Source organism: Talpa europaea, assembly GCF_964194135.1.
Source record: "Talpa europaea genome assembly, chromosome: 2".
In the NCBI taxonomy this organism is placed as follows: domain Eukaryota; kingdom Metazoa; phylum Chordata; class Mammalia; order Eulipotyphla; family Talpidae; genus Talpa; species Talpa europaea.
In genome coordinates, this window is record NC_140068.1 from 110,202,223 (window position 1) to 110,223,343 (window position 21,121).

The window sequence follows — 21,121 nt, forward strand, 5'->3', positions numbered from 1 at the left end:
TATCATTGACATCACATCACCTCCTAAATCAGTTTCCTACCTCAGACATTTCACCTAGACTTGTCTGTCCAATTGCCAACATCACTTTCAATTCTAATAGATGATTCAGTTTTCCTAAAGTGAATGCCTGGGATGCCCACATATGGGTCTTCTGGCATCTTCCCCATGTCACTGAGGCTGCACCTCTCTGCCTGCACAGTCTGAGACACTGAGTGTCATCCTTGACCCCTTTCTCACAGCCCAGCAGTAGGAAACACTGTAAAGTCCATGTCTAAATACGCACAGTCCTGTCACTGCCTGTTATTTCCCTGCTCACCCCCAACGAACCCCCATCCTCTCTGTCCTGGGACCTGCACTGGTTTCCTCCATTTCTCTTCCAACCTCTCCCCCTTCCATGCTGCACAGCAGCCAGACTGAGGCTACCAGAGGGAAGTCCCACAGGTGTGTATCTGTTCAGGTCTTGTCACCCCACATCTTACTCACAGAGTCAAACCCTCCCAACATCCTCAAGGCCTGAATGACCTGGGTACACACAGATCCCATCTCAAATGGCTTCTGCTGCAGCAGCGGGCCTCAGTGCTCATGTCAGTCACACAGACACATTCCTGCTCGGGCATCTGCACTGGAGGTTGTCCTACCTAGACTGAACTTCCCTGCACATCACATCCCTGTGGGCAACGTGTCCATCAAACTTTTTCTCAAAGGTCACTTTGGTGAGAGCCACACTGACCACGCTGGGAAGAAAAACAAACTGTCACCTTCTCACATCCCTTACCCACTTTTAACCAGACACACGTGGTTGACTGATCTGCTGTCACACAGTCCCCAGCCTCCCCTCCCCACTAGGACACACTCTCCACAGGCCTCAAGTTGTGCATGTTTTTAGTTAATTGAGGTTTCCTAGTTGCAGAAACAGTCAGTCACACATCTGGTGCAACAGATATCAGTTGTGCCATCAGTGTAGAGCACCTCCCTGTGCTAGAGACAATGTCTTTACTAATGGGCACACTACACAGTTCTTTTGAAAAGAGGTTCCTAGGGGTTATTTTTTTGGTAAGATTTATTTTTGTGTAGAACTTAGGTGTAGGTCAGAAGTGCGGGGGTGGGAGGGTGAGAGGATTCACCAGAGACAGAATGGGGAGCAGAACAGGCAGATTTACTGAAATATACTAAGGGGAGCAGCAGGTGAAATAGAAGAGGTCTGCTGGGACATATGTGGGTTATTTCCCCAGCTAGGGATTGAACTTGGGGTGTAGAGGTGATAGCACTGAGACTTACCCCTGGGCCACCAGGGGGGGTCCGGGTTCCTAGGCTTATGGGTCCTATTTTTCAGCCAACTATGAAGGTAACTGATTCCATCAACCCATGGGTCTCGATTAGCACCAGCACTGGGGTTACTACATTTAAGGGCAGGATTACAGGGAGATATTGTAGGGAAAAACATAAATCTATTAGGAACTTCTCTAAATCCATTAGGAAATTATCATATCCTCCTCTCTAGTAATACCACGATTTTGTTCTTCCAAAGAGTTGGAAAAGGTGGAACTAATAATTCAGAAAATATTCCTAAAATGAGGCCAAAAATTAGATGAGTCTGGAAATTCATCTCTCACCAGACTCCTGTGTGCAGGGGCTACCCTGGGACTTGTGGGGACAATGACAGATGCTCCTGCTGCTTTCAGAGATGGGGACTAAGAGCACATGAGGCCTGGTCTGTAAACATGAAAATGAAAATTTTGCATAAAGCAAAATAAAAACCAAAGACTCAAAATAGAAATACAAAGAAATTTGAGGATAGACCCTGAGCTGAGCCTAGGCTGACCCGGCCACACAAGCACTCCCTGCCCAGACATGACAGCACAAGGCCAGGTGGGGTCTGAGTCCCTGTGATCACAGGCCCTGCTGGGACAGGTGCTCCTGAAGGACAAGGACAAAGGGGCAGAGAGATGACCCCTGAGGAGTGACCATGTCAAAGCCCATGACGCACTGAGCACCGACTGGACACAGGCCCTGTCCCCCTTGGCTCCTCACAGCCTCTCCTGCTCCCACCTACACAGACTCAGCAGAGCAAACATGTGATTCTGGAAGGTTTCCCATTTATTTCATCTCAAATTTTAGGAATCATTTTTATTAGCCCTCAAACCCATCAGACAAGTTCACAGAAAGTAATTTCAGAACTGAATTATTATTTCAAGGAGGACATAGTTACTGTTCTTGAGGAGAAGACAAAGTCGGGGTGGATGCAGACCAAGCTGCCTCTGCTGGAGCAGGAAAAGCATCAGGGAGAGACACAGGTCAGTGTGGGGAGGGGCCTGGTGGGCAGGGCTGGGCCAGTCTCCCACCTCCTCACTTTATCTCATAAGAACAGACATATTCCCATGTCTTTTGCAGCAAAAGAAACCGGCAGATCTTAAAGTTACAAAGTGGGGATGAGAAGAAATCCTGCATCACTCAGCCCCCACAAGGCAGCTGGCTCACACTGTGAAGGAAAAGGATCATAAAAAAATACAAAGAAACACATAAATGTTGACATTCTCCATAGTCCACCTCATCCTCAGAATGTCCCCCTCACAGCTTCCCCATCACCTGGTCCCATCCTCTTTGGCCCAGCCCCTCCCACTGCAGGCCTCCAGGGTCTCACCTTTAGGGGCTGAGAGAGACACATCAGAGCCCTGGGAACTGTCGCTGCCTGGGGGAGAACAAAACAGAACCTGGTCAGAGCCATGAGAGATGAGACCACAGGAGGGACTGTGGCGGGGCACTCCCCCATGGGCTCCATCTACACTGTCCCCAGGGGCTCAGGGATAAAACCCTGATCCACACTTACCTGCTGCCTGAGTGTAGCTTCCTCCTTTACCACCTGTGGGAAGAAACATTACATAAGACCAGAGAGAAGTAAGCCATTAAGTCCTAAAGGAATCTCCTAGTCCTGGGCCACAGGCAAGTTTCCAGAACTGTGACTGGACACTCAGGGCAGGACCAGGATATATGGAGAGTGGAGATGAGGGGGGACTGGACCAAGTGCTTCTTGGGGTTTGCCCTCAACAGGGACCTTCCCTTCTGCTAGTTGCTGGAATCAGGGTCCCATGCCCAGAATTACCAAGGTGAACAACCTGCGATTCATTTTCAAAAATACTTTATAAAAGAGGTTTAGCAATCAGGTCCAGACTGGGCAACACAAGTGTGTGGATGATACACTTCCCATTACCAGGTAGGGCAAGTTCTCCCTGGGACATGAAAGTCCCCAGTGGAAAAGATCCCCCACTCCCTTCCCTACCTGAGCGCTTCTTCCTCCACATCACAGCTGCAGCCACCGCAGCTCCAGTGAGCACAGCTCCCAGGAGAACCACGCCAGCAATTATGCCAATGGTGAGGATGGAGGACTGAGAAGGGGGCACTGGAAGGGAGGGAAAGTGAGACCCTGAGCCTCAGGCCTCCATTTGATGCTCTGAAGGTCTCCAGAAGGGCTCTTGATGCCCCTGAGAAGCTCTGTGCCCACATTCCCTACTTACCCCAAGTCAGGACTCGGGGCTCCTTCAGCCCCTCATGCTGCACATGGCATGTGTATCTCTGCTCCTCTCCAGAAGGCACCACCACAGCCACCCACTTCTGGAAGGTTCCATCCCCTCCAGGCCTGGTCTCCACCAGCTCCGTCTCCTGGGTCAGGTCCTCCCCATCTCGCTGCCAGGTCAGGGTGATGTCCACAGGGTAGAAGCCAAGGGCCCAGCACCTCAGGGTGACCTCATGCTCAGAGGTGGGGTGGTGGGTCACTTGTGTCTTTGGGGCCTCTGAGGAGAAGGGTGAGAACTTTCACACTTTGGGTTTTTCTCTAATGGACCCTGAAAAAGCCTCCTGAGATCATCCTCAGAATGGACAGGGCAGTGGGTTTGGAAAGAGGAAGCACAAAATCTAGAAAACAGCCTGGTCTGGGATAATCTCTTATTTCTTAGAAAGACCCAGAATTAGGGCAATGGCTCTGGACAGGAGAGAGCAGTTCTCTAAGGAGGAGAGCACAGACTTTTAGGGACAGATCTAGACACGGAGAAAAGCAGGAGTCAGATTCCCCGCTCTGTCTCTAGTGAATCCTCTTGTTCCCTGCACCTCTGACCTGTACCCCAGTTCTCGTATGCATGAATAAATAAATCTTAAAAAAAAAAAAGAAAAAAGAAAAACGTTCTCTGACCAATACCAAGACCCTGAAAGAAACACTGATGGTGCCCAAGAGGGCTGCCGGGTCAAAAGGATCCGGTGAAGGGAGATTCCAGGGCTGGTCTCCCCTCAGGCTCAGGAGGGACTGGATTCCCTAACTGTTCTGAGGAAAAGTGGGGTCCTCTGGGGAGTCAGGAAACCCGGGGGGGGGGGGGGCTCCTCCTCCCCTGCCCAGAGAGGGGGCGCTGCTGTGACCCTGACTCCACCCTCCCCGCGGTGCCGGCCTGAGGGGGGTGGGAGATCTCGCGGCCCCTCTTACCTGAGCGCTGCAGCCTCTCCTTCCCGTGCTCCAGGTACCTGCGCAGCCCCTCCACGCACAGGCCCTCCAGGTAGTTCCTGAATTGCTCCGCGTATCCCGCCGCCTCCCACTTGCGCCGGGTGATCTGAGCGGCCGTGTCCGCCGCGGTCCAGGAGCGCAGGTCCTCGTTCAGGGCGATGTAATCGGCGCCGTCGTAGGCCCACTGAGTGTACCCGCGGAGGAGGCGCCCGTCGGGCCCCACGTCGCAGCCGTACATCCTCTGGAGGGTGTGAGAGCCTGTCCCCGCCCCGTCACCCCGCGTCACCCCGCGGTCACCCCGCCCGCCCCCGCCGGGAATAAACCGAAACCGACGCGGGAACCTCGCGGGGAACGTCCCGGGGCGCGTCCCGGGTCGAGGGTCCGGCGGGTCCCCCTGCCTCGGGGGACGCTCGGGCCCGGGGTCTGGGGTCCCCGCCCGCCCGCGGGGGTGGGGTCGTGAGCGCCCCGGGCCCGCCCGCTCACCCGACTCGTTCTGGTGGTAGTAGCCGCGCAGGTTGTTCAGGCTGCCCCGGTACACCGCCATGGCGTTCCTGGAGATCTGCGTCTGCCGCGCCCAGTACTCCGGCCCCTCCAGCTCCACCCAGGGCGCCCGCGGCTCCATCCTCTGGTCCAGGGAGTCGCTGTCGAACCGCACGAACCGCGTGTCGTCCACGTAGCCCACCGAGATGAAGCTGAAGCGGGGCTCCCCGGGGCCGGGCCGGGACATCGCGGTGTAGAAATACCTCAGGGAGTGGGAGCCTGGGGGCGGGAGGGAGACCCGGGCTGAGCCTCCTCCCCGCGCGGATCCCCCCGGGGAGATGGGGCGGGATGGGAGGGGGCGAGGGGGCTCCTGAGATTGAATTATGGCGGCCGACGTGAAGGGTCGATACTCAGAAAAGTAAGAGGAGGCGGAGGGGGGCGCGGGGGGCGCTGGGAGGGGCAGAGCGGGGTCAGGACAGGTTGGGGGTCAAGGGGGAACAAAAGGGCCAGAGGCGGGGGAGACTTGCTTTTTCCGGGGTCTTAAGCCCCGCGCCGGGGTTCCTCCCTCCTCCGTGGCCTTTTCCCTCCCGGCCCGCACTCACCGGCCCAGGTCTCCGTCAGGGCCAGCGCCCCTGAGAGCAGCAGCAGGAGGGTTGGGGGCCTCATCACCTGAACTCTTTGGGCAAGAATCTGAGTCCGGATTGGTCGGGGGAGACTTTATAACTGGACCCGGAGCTGCTGATTGGCTGCTCTGGAGACCTCCAGGCAATGGGGAGTGAGAACTGGGGTGAATCACCAGTATCCAGGAAGGAGGACCCAATATAGGTTGTGAGAAGAAGTGAAACTGGGAAGGTGGGGAATCCCCAACAGTCACCTTCCTCGCCCCAGACAGTACCCTGGGGACTGAGACCCTGAGAGCCACACCCGAGACCTGGGACTTTGCCCTCCCCCAGACTTTGTCCCACCGTGTCTCTGAGTCCAGGCCCAGGGACTGGGTCAGCGATTTTCAAGCATTTTCCTTTCAGGATCTCTGCACAGTTTAACAAATTAGCGAGGACCCAGTATAATTTTAAAAGTTTATAGCTCTCAGTATTTACTAAACGAGAAATAAAACCAATTTAAAGTTGTTTTTATTTAATTTAAAGTAATATTAATAGCCATTGCATGTTCGAAAGGTCTTAATGAAATATAGATATTTATGAAAATAATCACAGCAATAAGTGGATCTTTTACAGCTTATATTTTTGCAATTGTCTTTTTTCTCTGTCTCATTAGAAGCATGTTGGATGTCATATTTTCCCCTGCATTGACTCTGCTGTTTTGGTTGGTCAATGACAAATTATACAGCCTCACTGAAATATGTGACAAAAGCATTTTAATTACCTTTCAGATAATTGTGAATATTCAACTTTGTTACACATCGACAAAAAATTGAAACTGTATAGATTCACTTGTAAAAGTGGTTTCAAATGTTATTTGAAAAGTGAAACAATATTGAATATTTTCTTTTCTGTTATTTTAATTCTGTAGCCCTCCCTCTCTTTTTTAAAAAGATTTATTTATTTATACAAGCACCGGGGTACAGGCCAGATGCTTGGGAGGGTGAGAGGATTCACCAAAGACAGAGCAGGGAACAAAACAGGCAGACTGATGAAACACACTGCTGAGGGCAGCAGTGAGCAAGACAGGAGAGGTTTGCTTGCCATGTGGGTTTCTCCCCTGCCTGCAGGGATAGAACTTGCACTGCAGAGGCTGCAGACAGCTTCACAGTGCTGTGCTCAACTGCCTGCGCCACCAGGGAGGCCCACCATAGGCCTCTCTTGATTATTAATCTAGAACTACTACATGATTTTAAAAAATGATGCTTGTTTTATTAGGTTATATAATCTTTGTTAATTATTCAAAAGTTGAAAATCATATATTTTTTTTATGTTCCAAATTTCCCAAAAGAAAAGTGAGTGGCTACTGGAAGTTGTCAAGTATATAGTGATGGGACGCAATTTTCCAATACCTGGTTTTCACTTGGAGCTTGTATCTTATCCAGGCAGTTAATTACTATCAGTTGCCAACTGTCAGTGGATTTTCTTAAAGGGACAGACATTCATTTTCTAGAAAGTGTGTACGGGTTGACCAAATATAAATACTGATAGTGTTTGTCATTCATCCCTTCAAGTAAAGATGGTAGTGCCCCTCCCTCCCCCAAAAAAAACCAGTCTATTCACCTCATTCAAATTAGTTTCCTTGGGAAATAGTACTTTGGATTGTGACAGAAGTGACTTTTATGTACTTTATATTATCAGAAATCAGATTTATTTTGTCTCCAGATTCTTTCTCTCAGGCCTGAGGAGATGCTCCCTGCTTTCCTAAGCCTCCCTGGCTAGGACCCCACAGCTCTTCACATTGGACAGGGTGGTCTCTGTCCACATCCTGCTCCCTCCCTCCTGCTCCCTCCTGGGCAGCCCTTCTCTGGGCTCAGGTGCTGGCCCTGCCTGGGGAAGGTTGACAATGATGGTCATCACCAAAGTTGTGACCTTATTTCATTCAACACTTTGCTATTTCTTATTGTTAACAACAGTTGACAGTGCTTTCACTCTCTCCTAGTCTGAACAACAGTTGACAGTGCTTTCACTCTCTCCTAGTCTGAAAATGCTTTCCTTCTCTGGCTCCTGAGAGGTATCCGTTTTCTTTAAAGGTTGGTACATTTTGAGGAAGAACTAAAATCATAAAATGACCTGACAAAAAAAGATGCACACATCACACATTGAGCTAACCATAACTATAATGTTATTATATTGGGAGGACGTATCAATAGTGAATCAGTTAAAAAGAAAAACATCTTGTCCCTGAGATTCAAGAAGTGAGGCCCATAGAAGGTGGGGACATCTATCTCCTTAAAAAGTCTTGTAGAAGTGTGGGCTTTTAAAACTATGTACATTGTCTAGTTGCAAAAAATTAAAAGACAATCTAGTAGGTGAGATAATGGACTCACTGAGGATCTGACTGAGTGCCATAAACATGGAACAGTGGTGGAGGAAGACATGGGGTTGGGTAGTGGATTTTATGGGGGGAGTTTGAACTGGTTTAATTGTATTTTTTGAATGGGAGCTATTATGGCATGTGTGTGTGGCAGAGAGCATGACCCACAGGAGAGAGGGATATGATGACCCGGGGGACAGAGGGGCCTGATCCTGCACCCAAGCTGAGGGGTGATCTAGACAGGAGGGGTCTTCTACTATCACTGGGGTGAGGGCAGAGGATCCAGGTGCAGAGGATCCATGGTGCTGTTCTCATCTGAGTGCTTCATATTTTAAGAATGAAAAAGAAATAAACTGATAATATAAAAGTGGAGGGAGGGAGGAGCTCTGAGGGGCTGAGTAGGGGGAGGAAGTGAGAAATAGCCATCTCAGGAGGGGTGCAAGTGAGCTGACCTGGGTAATGGCATTTGGAGGTGACAGGGCTGAGGCTACTGGGCTCTGCTCATTGAGAGAGAGAGAGAGAGAGAGAGAAAGAGAGACTGACTCAGGTAGCAGCAGCAGGATCTTCAACAGACAAGGAAAGAATGAAACATAGTTTCTCCAAGTGTAAGAACAACAGTTATTTTTACTGTACCATTTGTAACATTATATATATATATACATATATATAAGGATTTATTTTTATTTATGTATATAAGAACTGGGGTGCAAGCCAGAGGTGGTAAGGGTGAGAGGATTCACCAGAGACACAGTGGACAACAGAAGGAGTATCTACTGAAATACACTGCTGAGGGGAGCAGCAGGTGAGATAGGAGATGTTTGCTGCGCCATGTGGATAGCTCCCTGGTTGGGGATCTAACTCGGTGGTGATAACCCTGAGATAACCTCTACACCATCAGGGAGGCCCCACATTTTTATTTTTTTACAATGAATGTACATTATAGCACAAAAATTCTGCATTATACATATAAATCTAATCAGAATAAAACATCTCTTCCTAAATTTTAAAAAGGAAGGTGGATGTCGGTTGTCCCACTCAGCGCAGAGCTGAAGGGCTGGGCTCCGAGTCTGCTCTGGGCAGGGCCCTTACAGCCCTTCCTCCCTCCTCAGGGTGCTGTTCTCTGTGGGGCCCATACAGGGTCTCCCCCTTGTCTTCTGGGTAAGGCCATTATTACTCTACTGTCAGTTCTGATACTTTAAGTAAGTGGCATTTTTAGCTATTTTCAGCGGGAAGGGATGTCTGTCCATTCAGCCCAAATTTGTCAGGTGGAAATTCTAAGGCAAAACAGTTCAGTGACAAGATGGCGGGTCCTAGAGTAGAGGGTCAGAGTCTGAGAACACGCCACTGAGCGATCTGTGGAGTCATGGTGTCAGGGATTGTCATCTAATTAATTTTTGATAAATGATTTTGATAATAACTAACATTTATTATTTGTGACACACAGAGGGTTCATAAATATTCAAGAACATACACAAATACGTAAGTCACATCATCCTGTCATCAACCAAGTCCCTCTACTCTGAACCCCTGCAGTCAGCAATTCCTCATTTCTCTTCCCAGAAAATTCTGTGCATTGATGTGAGTGTTAGGTCTGTAAAAGAGCTGGGGCCACAGACTGGGAGAAAGTATTTGCAAAACAAGGCTCTGATATAATACATGTTTCAGAATATGCATGGAACCCTTAAAATTCAACAAGAAACAAAAAACATTTAAATTGAACCAAACTCTGAACGATTTCCAAGGAAGCTATATTGATGGCAAGCAGGCAAATGAACAGATACTCACCATTATATATAAATGATTTGCTTATATATGCATATATAAGTACAAATGCAAATTAACACAAAGACATGCAATACACACCTTTAATTTGCCCTAAATCCAAATACTCGTACTGTAGCCCCTCTTTACCCATGTGGGATGTATTCCAAGACCCCCAGTGGATGCCTGAACCACCTATAGTATGGAGCCGTGTATACAGATTTCCCTGCACAAACATACCTATGATAGGTTTACTTTATAAATTAGGCACGGTGTGATTAACAACAATTCATTTTAGTTAGTGTCTCTTTTGTTGTACAGAAACTTTTAGTTTGATGTACTCCAAGCTGTTTCTCTTCTTTGTTTTCCTTGCTTTCAGAGATGAGTCCTCAAAGGTGTTTCTAAAGTTTATGTCACAGAGTGTTTTGACTATGTTTTCTTCTGTATAGTTTATGGTTTCAGTCTTACATTCAGGTCTCATCCATTTTGAGTTGATTTTTTTGTGTATGGTGTGAGGTAGTAGTCTAGTTTCATTCCCTTGCACGTGGCAGTCCAGTTTTCCCAGAAACATTTATTGAAGAGACTTTACTTATTCCAGTGTGTATTTGTCCTTTGTCATAAATTAGTTGACCATATATGTGTGGTTTTATTTCTGGGCTTTCATTTCAATTCCATTGGTCTGTGTGTCTGTTTTTGTTTCGATACTGCACGTTTTATTATAACACTTTGTATATATAGTTTGGAATCTGGGAGAGTAATGCCTCTATTCTCCCCACTTCGAGTCAGAAGAGCTTTCGCTATTTGGAGTTTTTTGTGGTTCTATATGAATTTCATCAATATTTGTTCCATTTCTTTGAAGAATGTCATTGAGATTTTTATTGGAATTGCATTGAACTTGTAAATTGCTTTTGGTAGAGTGGCCACTTTAATGTCTTCTCCTATTTCTTTAAACGCATTTTGTAGTTTTCCTTGTATAGGTCTTCACCTTCTTTGTTAGGTTTATTCCCAGGTATTTAATTTTGGGGGGTTCAGTTGTAGATGAGATGATTTTCTTAATTTTGTCCTCTTGACATTGATTGATTGCATCTAGGAAGGCTACTGATTTTTTTATGCTAATTTTGTAACCTGCTACCTTACTATACTGGTTTATTGTTTTCATTAGTTTTTCTGTGGAATTTTCAGAATTCTTTCTATATATTGCATATTGTGATAGTTTCATTTCCTCTTTCACTATTTGGACTCCTTTTATGTCTTCCTCTTGCCTAATTGCCCTAGGTAGGACTTCTAGTATTACACTGAAAAGCAGTGGTGAGAGTGGAAATCCTTGACTTGTTCCAGATCTTAATAGGAAGACTTTAAATTTTTCAACATTGAGAATGATGTTAGCTGTCGGTTTGTCATATATGGCTTTTATTATGTTAAGATCTGTCCCTTTTAAGCTGAGTTTTTTGAGGGCCTTCATCATAAATGGATGTTGGACTTTATGAAAAGCTTTCTCCACATTTATTGATATGATCATATGGTTTTTGTTTTTCTTTTTGTTGATGTGGTGAGTGAAGTACATTAACTGATTTTTGTATGTTGAGTCATCCTTGTGTCTCTGGGATACATCCCACTTAATCATGATGTACAATCCTTTTGATGCATTTTTTCCCTTTTGTTGCATTTTTGGATTCAGTTTGCTAGATTTTATTGAGGATTTTGTATTTGTGTTCATTAGGGAGATTGGTCTGTAGTTTTCTATTTTTGTGTTGTCTTTGTTTGGTTTTGGTATTAGTGTAATGTTGGCCTTGTAAAATGAATTTGGTAGTTTTCTTCTTTTCTGATTTTTTGTAGGATAAACATTAATTCATCTTTGAATGTTTGGCAGAACTTGTTTGTGAAACCATCTGATTCTGGGCTTTTGAGTTTTGGGAGGGTTTTCATTACTATTTCAATTTCGCTGCTTGTCATTTTTAAAATTTTTTTTTTTTAGGTTTTCATAGTCTTTGTTCAGCTTTGGGTGATTTATAGTTCTAAGAATTTGTCCATCTCATCTACAGTGCTGAACTTGCTTGCATATCAATGTTCATAGTAACCTCTATTTTCTGGATTTCTACTGTGTTTGTTGTAATTTCTCCTCTTTCATTTATAATCCTACTTATTTGGGTTTTCTTCTTTTTTTTCTTTTGCACCTTGCTAGGGGTTTGTCTGTTTTAGTAATTATTTTTGAAGAACCAGCTTTTGGTTTTATTGAGCTTTTGGACTATCTTTTTAATTTTTATTGCATTTATTTCTGCTTGAAATTTTATTATTTCATTTTTTTTCTGGCTTTTGGATATATATTTTTTTCTTTCTTTAGTTCCTCAAGATAGAAGATTAGATTGTTTGTTTGGGTTATTTCTTACTTCTTGATATGGGCTTGTACTGCTATGTACTTTCTTTTTTTTTTTTTTAATTTTTTTTTCTTTTTTCTTTTTTAATAGAGGCATGTTTTTATTTATTTGTTTGTTTGTTTTGTTTATACATGCACTAGGTACAGTCAGAAGCGCGGGAGGGTGAGAGAATTCACCAGAGCCAAAGCGGGGAGCAGAGCAGGCAGAAGGACCGAAGTACACTGCTGAGGGGAGCAGCAGGCGGCAGGAGAGGTCTGCGCGCCATGTGGGACCCTCCTCTGGTGGCCAGGGAGCAGCCGGGGATCGAACCGGTGCTGCAGAGGCCGCGGGCAGCTTCGCAACCCAGCGCTCAACCGCTGCGCCACCGGGAAGGCCCTCCTTTAATACCAATTTTGCTGAATCCATTCATTCTGGAACATTGTGTTGTCTTTGTCATTTGTCTCAAGGTACTTTTTAATTTCTTCTTTGATTTCCTCTTTAACCCAATGGTCTCTCAGTAGCACATTGTTCAGTCTCCATGTAGTGGGCAATTTCCTTGATTTCTTTCATAGTTTATTTCTAATTTGATGCTTTTATCATCTGAGAAGAGATTTGGTATGATTTCAGTTTTCATGTATTTGTTGATGTTTGTGTTGTGACCCAGTATGTGGTTGTAGTGCCACAAAGACACTAAAATTGGCATAGTCGGAAGGATGATCTGATGTAGATGGGTGTGGAACCCTCTGAAGACCTCAGGAGGGACTGATGAGTGGCAGGCCATGAGCCTGTGACAACACTGAAGGCACCATGGCAGCACAGGAGACGACCAGAGTCCAGGAGCTGCGGAAAGAGCTGAAGACGCTGCAGGAGCACAGGAGGTGGACAAGGTCCAGGAGATGCGGGACAAGACCTCGAGTGGAGGAGGAGACGGCCCGTGAGGACCAGCCCATGGCCCCTGAGGCAACAAAATGGTAGGAAAGAAAGAGGACCACGATTCATCATCCAGAGCTCACCCAGTGCTGACGCAGGGAGAAAAGCCAATGGACGGACTTGGACTGACAATCCTGCCAGAAGGCGGAGGAAACTTGGCAGGTTAATGTTATGTTTTGGGGACCCTGGGGGTGGAGGGTATTGTTTGTACACCCCAGGAGATGAAAATCAAGGTGTGACCAGTGGCCAAAAGCAGCCTGTTGCTAGAAAAGAAGCTTTTCCTTGAGCTCTGTAGTGCCTAACACAGTGCCTGGCACATGGTAGATGTTTAATTAATGCTCATTCAAGCATGAAGCATGAGAATGCCCTTCAAACTGTGTTTCAAGTCTGTGTGTGAAACATGTTCTGCAGAAATGTTTGATACGGTTAACATGGACTCATGAGGGTGCCTGCCTGGGTTCCAGTTCTGACGGGTTATAGGGGCAATGCTTGTCAGGCTTTTTTGCCCTCCCTCCATTAGGATTGATGATGTATCCCTGCCATCCTGAATGCATGATGGCAGGCACCTGGATTTTGTTACATTGTTATATTCAGTTGTGTTATTTACTCTTGTGGGCCATGGCTGCAGTATTTGTAGTCACCAAGGAACACTTGTAAATGCGGGAGAGAGCCAAGTGAAGAGTAGCCTGGGGTGGGAGGCCTGCCAGCCTCCTGCCACCCAACCCCTGGCACTCCTGCCTGCTGTGTACCTGGTTGCCACGGTAAATGTAAAACCGCAATAAAAACCTGAAAAAGTCATCGAGGGCTCCAGGACTCTCCTTTACCCATGTGCTCAGATCATAGAGAACCAGCTCTGTGCCTTCTTGGCACTACAGTGGTTGATCTTGGAGAACGATCCATTTATACTTGAGAGAAATGTGTATTTTTTTTGTGTCTTGTAAATGTTTATTAGTTCCATGTGGTCTAGATCTTCATTTAGGGCTATTGTGTCCTTGTTTATTTTCTGTCTTGTTGCTCAGTTCCTTGGTGAGAGTGCAGTATTGAAATCTCCTACCACGTAATGTATTTTCTCCAATGTCTATTTTCAGAGCTGATAGTAATTGTCTAATGTATTTTGGTGCTCCCTCATTTGGTGAGTCTATACTGATGAGTGTTATGTCTTTCTGGTGCATTGTCCCTTCATTATATAGTGTCCTTTGGTGTCTCTTGCCACCATTTTTAGTTTGATCTAAAATCAAACTAATCTCCTATAAGTATGGCTACCGCTGCCTTCTTTTTGGACCATTTGTTTTAGAATTGTTTTCCAATCCTTTACTATCAATCTATGCTTATCTTTAGAGCTTAGGTATGTTTTCTGGAAACAGCAGAGGTTTGGGTTTTGTTCTTTAGTCCTGCATGCTACCATGTCTTTCTATTGGTGAGTTTAGTCCATTAACACTTAGGGTAATTATTGACACATGGAGTCTGTTATTGCCATTTTGGTGATCATTTTGTGGTTCTATTCACTACCTTGTTCTGTTCTTCCTGTTCATTCTACTGTTGGTTTAGATTTATGGCTTTGCTGCAGGAGGCCTTGATGCCCCAGCCAGATAAGACACTGGCAAGCAGCGAAGCTAAAGGGTCTCACACTGTGGGGCTGAAGATTCTTGTGCCTCACACCGTGGGGCTGAAGATCTAACATTCCTTCATTTTTTGTTCTTGGTCATAAAGAGAGACAAAATTTCCCAAAAAGTACATTAGGCTATAAATTATATGTATCAGCAGACTGCAAACAATTGGCACGGAAAATTACCTGTTTAGAAATTAGTTACTAAACAATTTGGCCCACTTGACAATGGGAGATGATTTATTGTACATATCTGACAAGCAAACCAGCACAACTAGTATAGTAAGTCCTTCTTTTGCTTTTTTAGAAGTTCCTTTTTATTTAGAAGTTTCTTAGGAAAGTTTTTAAATGAAGTTGACTGTATTAAGAAGTTTGTAGGTAGAAAAAGTTCTGATAGCTGAGCAGCAGCTGGTCTCTGGCTGAAGGCCATGTGAATAAAATAGTCTTTTGATGCTGAGGCTTTAACTGATAGGGATGCACTGGCGGCTATCCACTGTCTTAGGTAATTGTCTAGCTAAAAAAATAAGTTTTAGTGTTAGGTCTGGTTTTTTATCTATTAACCTTGAAGGCTACCGTCTAGCTGGGACCCGTAGGAGCCAGTAGTCCATGGGAATAAAATACACTAATTGTTTCTGCTTTACACATGACAATGTATTTTTTTTCTGCTTACTAAAAATGAATAAATAAAGACCTGCTGAGTCTCTCGGCAGAAGATACTTGCACCTCATCCAAGTGTTAGTGTCACCTCACTACCTCATCCCCTTCCCCTCAGCCCTTAAGTTTCAGCCCTTTACAGGTCGCCTAGGCCGTCTCATCCTTTCAGGAACCCCTGACACGACATTTTGCCGGAGGCTGGTCCCCGGCATGGCTTCTTGTGACATTTCTTGGAGTGGGGAGTTTAATCGTAGTACATTTCTACAGATTGTGTTTGTATAAGAAGCTTCTTTTTTTCCCTCATAAAGGAAGGAGAGCTTTGCAGGATAAAGTATTCTTGGCTAGAATCTGTTGCCTTGGATTTTTTTTTTTTGATTCTGTTGTTCCATTCTCTCTTGCCTGTACTGTTTCTTCAAAGAAGTCTGATGTCAGCCTTATTGGTCTTCCTTTATATTACACTATATTCTCGTCTCGTCTCGTCTCGTCTCGTCTCTTCTCTTCTCTGTTCCTTTTCCCTCATCAGTTTCATTTTTTTCTTTGTCTTGTACTCTTGGAAGCTTTCCTATTATGTGTCTTGCTATAATTTTCTTTTCATTTTGGTAGTTTGGGTTCTTCTAGCTTCCTGTATGTCTATTTTCCTTTCCTTCTTCAGGTTTGGGAAGTTCTCTTCCATTGTTTCCTTGAGTAGTTCTCAGTCCCCTCATCTCTCTCTTCTCCTTCTGGGATTCCTATAATTCTTATATTTCCTTTTCAGATGGTGTCAAGTAATTCTTGGAGTGTTTCTTTATTCTTTGTCCTTTTTAGTTCTTTTTATATCAGTTCAATAGTATTGATTCATTCTTCCATTTCATCTGTTCTATTTTATGTGGCTTTTCCCAGAATTTTTTAGCTCCTCCATTCATCTTTTAACCTCCTCAGTTCCTTCACTGTCATATAAAGATTCAACCTCATTCTTCTGTTCATTTATTATGTTCTTCATAACATTCTGTTCCTTTTCTGCTTTAGTTTTTTTTTTTTTTTTTTCATTAAGATGATTCTGAATTCTTTGTCAGGTAGAGGAATTCTTCCATGTCAGTGTTGGGTTCTGGAAGCTGATTTTCTTTCCATGGTGTATTGTTCCCAGGAGGGCTTGCTTAACCACTTGTATGTTTCCTTTTCCTCGTTGTTTGCTTCCATGTTTGTTCTTGGGGTAGGGCCATGTGGCCACTGGTGCCCGCTGATATGATCTCCCTGTGCTTTTACCAGGGTACATATGGATCTGCCTGGGGCTTGGGCTACTTTGGGTGGCAGGTAGGTGCAGGTGCTCCTGCTGCCCTGCCTTCAGCTCCCACTTACTGGGCCTTTTCTGATGGCCAGTGGATGGGTCTACACGCTGCCTGGGCTGCTGCTGCAGCTGGGCAGGTTTGAGGTAGGGTTCCTGTGGTATTGTTGACCAGACTGCTACTGCTGCTGCTGGAGAGTGGGATGTCCCAGCTCTCTCACCTTGATTTGGGCGGATCTACACACAGTCTGGGCCTCTTTGGCAACTGGGCAGGGGTGGCAGATCCTGGGGCTTCCTTTGACCAGACCGCTTGGGGTATCCAAAGGCCCCTGATGTCGGGCCCATTGTTGTGTCTCAGCTGTGGCTCTGTCTGCTGGCGGGTGCACTTCTTGGTGTAGCTGGGGAAACTGAGAGGCCCTGATGCAGGGCAAGACAACCACAAGGTTTGGGCCTGTTCCACTTGGAAGATTGGGCTGGTTGAATGGTGTAACTGGTGCTTGGTCTTTCAAGATTGCGGCTCAGTGCTCAATAGGCACTGGTGTCTGGTTTTTGGCCTGTTTGTTAGGTGGTGCCAGAGGGTTGATGGGATGTGCCTCCCAGCAGGTGTTTACTTCTTAGTTGAGTCACAGGGACAAGAAGAAAAAATTAAGTTCTGACCACTCCCATGGAGCTGATGACTTCCTGAGACCTGGGTTGCTCACCTTTGGGTGTCTGAGGGTTCTAGCTGTAGTAGGGTGGGATACTGGAGGTTCCAGGCTGGTACCCAGTCCAGGCTTTAAGATGTGGGCTTGTTAGGAGGGCGGGGCTGCCCATTGGGCCAGATGCCTGTGGAGAATGGGCTGCCTCATTTTTTGTCCCCTTTTTGGTTCTTGGGTATCCTGGGTAATTGCTGCTGTCATACTGCTGGTTCAGTGCACCTGGGTTTTGCTGAAGGCTCAGTATCAGTCCTTTTTGTAGGTATTTTTAGGAGAGAGGTTGATCCCAGCCTCTTTGATCTACCGTATTGTTGACGTCATTCTCCCAAACTAATAAATTTGAAAGGACATAAATAATATAAAATATGTTCAATGACAGGGCAGGAAATTCAATAACAAAAGAACTATGGGAAACTCACTAATATGTGGAAAATGCATTTCTATATAACCAAGAGATCAACAGAAAATTAGAAAATACTTTGAGAATAATGAAAATGAGGAAACAGCATGTCCAGATTTATTGGATGTCACTAAAATAGGGCTTAGAGGGAAGTTTATAGCTGTGACTACATTAATAAAGAAAATCTTTTCAAAGTTCAATGAAACTAACATATTTTCAAACGCACACTAAAAAAAGAAAGAAAAAGACTCAAATTTCTCAAATCTGTAGTGAAGAGGGACCTTATTGGATCATACAAAACAGAGAATTATAAAAGAACTCTGTGAAAAATGATATGCCAAGAATTGTAGAACTTAGATGAAAAGGCAGAATCATAGGAAAATATGAACTACTAATGTAGTTCAAGATGAAACAGGCAATCTGAACATACCTATAATAACTTAGAAGATTGATCAGTTATTAAAAACTATCCACATATAAATCTCTGGCCCAGGGACCTCCCTGGTGGCAGAAGGGGTTGAGATGCAACTTATGAGGCTGTCCGCAGATTCTGCAGCACGAGTTTGATCCCCAGCTGGCCAGGGAGCTGCCACATGGCGTAGCAGACCTCTCCTGGCTCGCCCTCTGCTTCCCTCAGCAGTGTACTTCGGTCAGTCTGCCTGTTCTGTTCCCCGCTCTGTCTCTAGTGAATCCTCTCACCCCACCCCCACACCTCTGCACCTCTGGCCTGTACCCCCAGCTCTTGTATAACATAAATAAATAAATTAAAAAAAAAAGCTCTGGCCCAAATGTCGAACTGGTGACCAAATGTTTAAAGAATAAATTGTGATTCTTTACAAATACTTCCACAGAGTAGAGGAGGTAACACTACCCAATTCATTATCTATGAAGTCAATATTATTCAGATACTAGAACAGATCAAGTTATCTCAAGAAAAGAAAACTGCAGGCCAGTATCTCTTTGGATATAGGCTCAAGAAATACTCAACAAAAGATAGCAAATCCAAGCCAGCAACATATAAAAAGGATTATGCAGAATAGGTAGAATTTATTCCAATAAATCATGCCTGAGTTAACATACTATTCAGTTACTTCAATATACCAAACTAATATGATAAAAACAAAAAACTCAAGTTTATCTCAGAATGTGTTGTAAAGGATCTGACAAGAAGAGCCTGGCAAGTTGGCAGCAGAGTGAAGACACTAGGCTCACCTCCTTCATATGTTCACACTAAATTATAGCTGAACAAAATTTATAATCCGTGAAAGATAAACTGACATCTGTAGCATGCAACAGGAACAAAAGTCCAGCAGAATGGGGTGGGTGGGTGGGGGAAATCTTTAATAGAACTGTGTGCAGTGATACAGGGAATACATCTCATGGGGGGGGGGTGGCTGCTGTACAGAGACCCTCCAGAGGGCCTTGACCACACTGGGGACTCTGGAAATCCAGCATTGGGGACTTTGGAGGGAGTGCACAGAGTTGCCCCCCAGGACAGGGGATGCACTGTTGGAGAACCACAGGGGCAGGGTGCAGAGTGATGACTGATGACACCAGATCAAGTTATGACTGATCACCTGTCTCTCCTATAGAGGCTATTATTTGCAGTGAGAGGTTGTGATACTCTAAACAGCAGCCATCACACAATCTCCTTACTCTCCCTACCCTCCCACTCCCCACCTTCCCATGGCCCCACCTTCCACAGCTGCCCCCACCTTCCCCAGATAGGGTCAAAGCACAACTAAATACGTCTGCTAACTGGTATTTAATATCAACTGATTTTAACCTCAGGAGAAAGCAACCCAGGAGAAAGCTGTGCACTGGAAAGCTCAGTTTGTGTCTAGCACTGAATTAAGTTCACAAACTTAGCCTAGAGGTTGAGGTTAGCATAAGCCTCATGAGATATTTAGGGTGAGGAAGTGACCTAGAGGAGGGGGTCACTGTGGACCCCTCCCCGCAACTCTGGTACCTACAGCACAGGAGGAAGCATGAGTGCCTGACACTCACTGGAGCTGATTCTTCAGGCCTCCTGCCCTGGGTCCTTTCCCCTATTACTCCTTGTCAGTGACAGTTCTCCTGTCACCCGAACAGGTACAAGGGGGCAGCCTGCAGTTTAGCCCTGGTCCCTGCTATAAACACCACAATGAAGAGACAGAAGAACAAATCACAAATGGAGCAAACAACCCTGAGAGAAGCCTCAGTCCAGCAGAGCCGTGGCACCTGCCCCAAGAGAAGTTCAAGGGAACAGTTATCACAAAGCCACTCAACTAAATAAAATAAAATAAAATAAAATAAAATAAAATGGATGATGTGAAACAGGAACAGAATAAAGACTGAGGAAATATGAGACTGTTACAGTTAGCACCAGTGACTCAAAATATTGCTACCAAATTAAAAATATAACAAGGGGCTTCAATAACAGACAAACACGAGTAATGGAGAGAATCAGTGAATTCTAAAGCAAAATGTCAGAGAATACACAAATAAAACAAAGAAAATAATGTAAGAGCCCTTGGGAGAACCTACAGAGAATTAAAATCCATCTTATGAGGATCCCAGGAGAAAAAGAGAAAGAAAAGTTATAGAAAATTTATTTAAAGAAATAATTGCAGAGAACATTCTCAGTTTGGAAAACATGTTCTGATGAGACAAAATACTGAGGGCAGAGCTTCTGCAGTCCAGAAATGCAAAAAAATGTCCATTTAAGCTGCCTGCCTGTGAACTGAGGGAGCAGACAGTGCTAATTTCTTCCACGCGGAGCCAAGAAAATGGCTCATTCTTTCCTGATTTGGATTAAGCAGAGGACTGATCATCAGTGAGGCCAAAAAATTTTATGCTGAAGCTCAGCAGATATAACAGGGGCTCAGGGGCACAGGGGCTCAGCAATCTACCCTGAGGAAACACCCAATGAGTGCAAAGGGGAAAAGCTTTGTGTATCATAGGCAATGGAACTGGGGAAGACTAGCAAGGTCAGGTCTGGTGACCCCCTCAGTGTCAGGATGTCCTCACAGAAGGCGCCTGGTCCCTAGAGGGTCTATGGGCACCCAAACTCCCAAGTGAAAACGGGCGTGTGAGCATGTTGTGCAGGGAAAGGGTCTTCCCTGCTCATAGAGCCAAGAACAGGTGACAATCCTGAGCTAGGGACAAGGGTTAAGTCAGTTGGAGGATAAGCTAAGGAAACCACCAGATAAAATTTGAGTCAGCTTAGTCTGAGAGTTACCAAATCCATCTCCAGAGAGTTAGAGCAGGGACTTCCAGCAGAGGCAGCTGAGTACTGATTTTGTGTTTTTATTTTGAATTATGTTTCAAGTTCTTTCCCAGGAAACTGGGAGCCTTCAGCTTCAAGTGTGCCTTGGTGCTTGGTCCTGCTGTCTGCACATGTGCTCAGGTGTTCACTTACCAGGAGGGAAGACGTGACAGCGCAGGTCTCCCTCTTCCTTTGCTCACTTAGAGGAGGCAGCAGAGGCCGCTGAGGAGACACTCGGGGACTTTCCTTGGAACTGGGCTGTGGGGGAAGG

The 21,121-nt window shown here is 45.4% G+C and overlaps 1 protein-coding gene across 1 annotated transcript in view; it reads right to left on the reverse strand.

Moving 5' to 3' along the window:
• Positions 1–5,632, reverse strand: part of LOC311188236 (HLA class I histocompatibility antigen, B alpha chain-like) — a gene marked incomplete at both ends in the record, with an annotated part of 51,947 nt that extends 46,315 nt beyond the window's left edge. The window contains 7 exons of the mRNA XM_084259383.1: positions 2,642–2,689; positions 2,828–2,860; positions 3,278–3,397; positions 3,513–3,788; positions 4,469–4,744; positions 4,970–5,245; positions 5,569–5,632. Of these exons, the coding sequence (XP_084115509.1) occupies positions 2,642–2,689; positions 2,828–2,860; positions 3,278–3,397; positions 3,513–3,788; positions 4,469–4,744; positions 4,970–5,245; positions 5,569–5,632 (1,093 nt within the window). The remainder of the gene's footprint in view (positions 1–2,641; positions 2,690–2,827; positions 2,861–3,277; positions 3,398–3,512; positions 3,789–4,468; positions 4,745–4,969; positions 5,246–5,568) is intronic.
• Positions 5,633–21,121: the final 15,489 nt, after the last annotated feature.